The sequence below is a fragment of the Pundamilia nyererei genome, unplaced genomic scaffold (genome assembly GCF_000239375.1).
Source record: "Pundamilia nyererei isolate P.nyererei 1_Seehausen unplaced genomic scaffold, PunNye1.0 scaffold00011, whole genome shotgun sequence".
In the NCBI taxonomy this organism is placed as follows: domain Eukaryota; kingdom Metazoa; phylum Chordata; class Actinopteri; order Cichliformes; family Cichlidae; genus Pundamilia; species Pundamilia nyererei.
The window spans coordinates 814,698-819,107 of NW_005187412.1; the positions used below are offsets into that span (position 1 = coordinate 814,698).

The 4,410-nt window shown below is 41.8% G+C and overlaps 1 protein-coding gene across 4 annotated transcripts in view; it reads left to right on the plus strand.

Annotated features, from left to right (window-relative positions):
- The first annotated feature begins 1,402 nt into the window (after nt 1-1,402).
- rbm26 (RNA binding motif protein 26) overlaps nt 1,403-4,410 on the plus strand; it is a 10,284-nt gene continuing 7,276 nt past the window's right edge. For 3 of the 4 annotated variants that reach the window (XM_013908484.1, XM_013908486.1, XM_013908485.1), the window contains exons 1-6: nt 1,403-1,904; nt 2,826-2,944; nt 3,055-3,173; nt 3,305-3,396; nt 3,511-3,770; nt 4,109-4,387. In XM_013908484.1, the coding sequence (XP_013763938.1) occupies nt 1,846-1,904; nt 2,826-2,944; nt 3,055-3,173; nt 3,305-3,396; nt 3,511-3,770; nt 4,109-4,387 (928 nt within the window). In that variant the 5' untranslated portion in view covers nt 1,403-1,845. The remainder of the gene's footprint in view (nt 1,905-2,825; nt 2,945-3,054; nt 3,174-3,304; nt 3,397-3,510; nt 3,771-4,108; nt 4,388-4,410) is intronic. The other variant, XM_005724163.1, reaches the window with a different exon arrangement.

The window sequence follows — 4,410 nt, forward strand, 5'->3', positions numbered from 1 at the left end:
TGGACCCTTTATGAATAAAAATATTGCCCCCATCTATTGATCATGGCGGATGGGAGGCTGACAGCCTTGGCTGGCTGTAACGGGACAGGACAGCCACTCTTCTTACTCACTCCATTCCCTGGATCTAAGTATGTGTGTGTGTGTGTGTGTGTGTGTGTGTGTGTGTGTGTGTGTGTGTGGATTTTTTGCCCCCACACCTTTTTTCTTTCCCTCCCTCCCTCTCTTTCTTTCTCCCTCTCCTTTCCCCCAGTCATGTCTGTCCCATGTGTAACAACTGAAAATCAAATCAAATAAATAACAAAGGTCAATCAAATGGACCAATATGGTCCACTTGGCATAGTAAATCTGTTGAGCATCTTTCTTGGCCTTCAGGCAACAATTCTGATGGCAAAAGAACCAAACGGGACAGGTGGAGAACCCCCCCTCCCAAAACAAAACAAGAAAAATAAATGACCTGGAAACAATCATGTTAATCTTGAACAAGTAAGCAAGGTTTTTGATCCTGATTAATGTTTACTTCGTTGAATTGAACTGAAAATAAACTAACCAGCTTCCTGTCAATCTTGGATCTGATGCCTGTATACTGTGTGTTCCCGTCCATCTAAGATCTAGAATCTGGAAGATAACTTAGATCAGTGTATATTTACTGATGTGGATTAATTTCTGTATGGCATCAAAGATGAAAAGCACAAAATCAGACATGATGTCTTGCACAAGGCTAAATGCTATTTGTCTTGGCCCTGGTTGTGCAACACTGGGAGCAATGTGGTGTGCCTCGATGCTCGGGGAAGGAGGGCATTCCGGTTCACCATTTTTATCCACATTTCTCCCTCCCCTTGTTAGCAACTGTGTTACAGCCATCTTATAGCCAGTCTCCTCCTCATTTTCAAACTGACTGTCAGACTCTAATTAGGAGGTTTTACTTTGTCAAAGAGTCTAGCCTTCCTGTACTGAAGGGAAAAATGTATAGGAATATTGTAGGGGACAGGTGTAGGTGCTTGTAGTCAAACAATGTTGGGACCTTGTGTGGAAAAAGTAGGAGCAGAAAGACCAAGCACAAACACACCCCCATCACTCCACACACACAGTAGGGCATGGAGGAGGAGAAGAGAGTGAAGGGACACAGCACCTACCCTCGAGTCTAGTGGACCACATGTGCAATATAAATATGCAGGGGTGGGGAGGTGCAGAGTGAAGTAAGTGGAAACTTGTTATTGTCTATGTTGTGAAAGTGAACCACAGGCAAGGAAGTTGAGCTTGGAATAATAATAATAAATTGCATATTTCTTTCGTTTGGGACACACTGAAAACAAAACACAGCGGTTAAATGAGCAGAAATTTCGCACTTTTTACGTCGACGGACACGGCTCTCAGAGTTCCCCTCTCGCGATTTTTCGAGAATTTTTCCAACGAGAATTCAACCGGAAGTAAATAGTATTCATGGCATAGTAACCACTAGTGAAAGGGGACGAAATAGCAATTTAAGCGCGGATGCTATTTAATTCATCGAACTGAAATCGTTTGTAAACTTCAGAGTTAGCAGCTTCAGCGTTGAGAGGCAACAGACCTCCCTCCACCACCGGCGTTTCGATAATAAACACAGCAGAAGGGTGGCGGGATTGTGCAGCACGCTCGGGGCCTGGAAAGACGTGTGCTAGCCCAGCCAACGTTACGCTGCGGTAACGCGGCAGTCAAGCTAACGTCACGTTTAGCATCACAGTCTGTCCACTGAAGCTGCTAGTTTCACCAGCTAATGTCAGCTGTGCTTTTACACAGATAAACAGCATCAGCCCCGATTAGCTTTAACTGTGGCGGTGGTCGAGGAAAGGCTCCTTTGGATCTAAGATGATCATTGAAAACCTCGATGCCTTGAAAACATGGCTGTCTGAAACCCTCGAGCCCATGTAAGTATGGTTAGCCATTAGCCAAAAGGCTCTAGTAAATTTAGTTTAATCGGAGTTACACAAACTACTTAAATGAATGGGGGCTTGAAAGAGTAAATTTTGCTCCAGTAAAGGTCCCGTTGCTTTATTGACATTTTACTGAAGTAAAAATTAATTTTGGTTGTGAAAAAAGTTGCCAAATTAAAATGTACTCCGAGTAAACATAATGTGTTGCGCCTTTAAAAGGGTAAGGGAGAGGAAAAGCTGTTACATGGTAATAATGTGCTGATAATATGGTGGTTAACCATGTCCTGTAATATAAGATACATGATTAGAACATTCTTAGTCTACGAAAAAGTGTCCTTAATATACGAAACAGTACTAAGTCCCTTTTGCTTAAACTCTGCTGCATGTGCAAAATACCACTGGTCAAATATATAATTATATAACTGCTTTCCTCAGTACAGCCAGCCTAGAAATAACCAGATTAAATAACAAAACTGTCACACTGTGTCCCCAAACTTGATTCAGCAACATTAAAAATGCACGTCACATAACCAAGCAGCTTTATAAAGAACGATAAGGAGATGTAATAAATCAAGGCAGCACAGAGTTGCAAATAATATATTGTTAACTCTTAATTCCTGGTATCACTTACAAGAAAAGCTAAACAAAGTACTAACTGAGTCAGTTATTTATTTATGTTATTTAAGCTTTAAATGAGCCAGAACCAATAACATTTCCTACCAACAACAGCAAAGCTACTGCCTGCTTTTGTGGTGTATTGTAAATTCAGTGGATACAGTTAGTTAACTCACCTGCATTTTGCAGCTTTCATAAACGACTGTGTCCTCCCAACACGTATTGTCAGAGACAAATTGTCTGGTTTTAAAAGGAAATCTTGTTCATGTGTTATATGGATTTCTTTCTTAACGATTGCAGCTGTGATGCAGACCCTTCTGCGCTCGCCAAGTATGTTGTTGCGTTGGTGAAGAAGGACAAAAGTGAAAAGGAACTTAAAGCCCTTTGTATAGACCAGCTGGATGTATTTCTTCAGAAAGGTAATTATTAAAGCTTTATTTTCCAAGCCCCATTACTTTTATCATGTGATCCTGAATGTTATTTGACTCTGGTTTAAAATATTATTCTATTACTTTTTTTTTCTTTCCAGAAACCCAGCCATTTGTGGATAAGCTGTTTGAAGCCGTTAACAACAAAAGCTACCTCCCACAGCTTGAGCAGCCACCCTCTGGGATCAAAGTTGAGAAAGAAGAGCAGAAGAAAGATGAGGTTATCTTCTTTTAATGTCAAGAATTTCAAACAGCCTGAGTACCCAAAGATTATTAACATCAGTTAAATGCACACTTGCTAAACAGTATGAGCAACCAGTTTAAATAGGCACCTTTTTTTTTCTTGTTCAGGCAAATCGTGAAGACGAACGAGACAAGAAATTTTTGCGACGCGTGAATCACAGCCCCCCACAATCAAGTTCTCGCTACAGCAGAGACAGCAGGTGTGTGCATTTGCCTGTTCTCATTTAGAAAAAACAAAACAAAAACCATGTCAACATGTGTTTTTCTTTCACTCATTTCACTCATTGTTTTTAAAAAAAAAAAAAAATTTTCAGGAGAGGAGATGACCGTAAGCGAGACGATCGCTCCAGGAAGAGGGATTATGATCGCAACCCGCCGAGAAGGGACTCTTACCGTGAACGCTACAATCGCAGAAGAGGCCGCAGCCGCAGTTACAGTCGTAGTCGTAGCCGAAGCAGGAGCTGGAGCAAAGACCGTATCCGAGACCGTGACAGAGACAGGGATAGAGACAGGGATCGAGATCGCACCAGGAGCCGGTCCCTCAGTAGAACTCGGTCGAGAAGCAGAAGTCGAGGTAAGAACCTGATTAACTCAGGTTGTAAAAATATCAGTATTTTTCTTTTTAATGTGCGAACATGCCAACTTCATTACAGATCTTAGAACATCTTATTTTTCCTGGAGATGTATTTGTTTGGTATAGGTGTGTATTTCCTCTGGTATGAATTTACCCAATCTTAAGAATTCAATAGGATTTCCTGAATAGTTCACTGTATATGATGATCTACCAGTGCTGAGCAGTTAAAGAGAAAAAGGATCAAACTAAAAACGGTGTACCTGATTCACAGGTCTGATTTGTCACTTTTGTATATGTGTTAGTGATTTAAAGCCATGTGGCCTTTCTTTTCTCTCTAGAACGAGACTCTGGAAAGTTGAAGTATGATCATGAACGAGGGGACAGGTCAGAGAGTGGTGATGGATATACCCCAGCTGCTCTTGTCTCCACTGCAACCACTTCACACTTCCCTGTGCCAACACTGAGCAGCACTATTACAGTCATTGCTCCCACACATCATCACAGCAACAACACCACAGAGAGCTGGTCAGACTTCCATCCCGAGCACCCTATGGATCGGGTCCCTTTCAACAGGGGGCCTCCCCCTCAACAGAGAAATCGATGCCGTGACTATGACGGTAAGGACAGCTGATATTAAAAA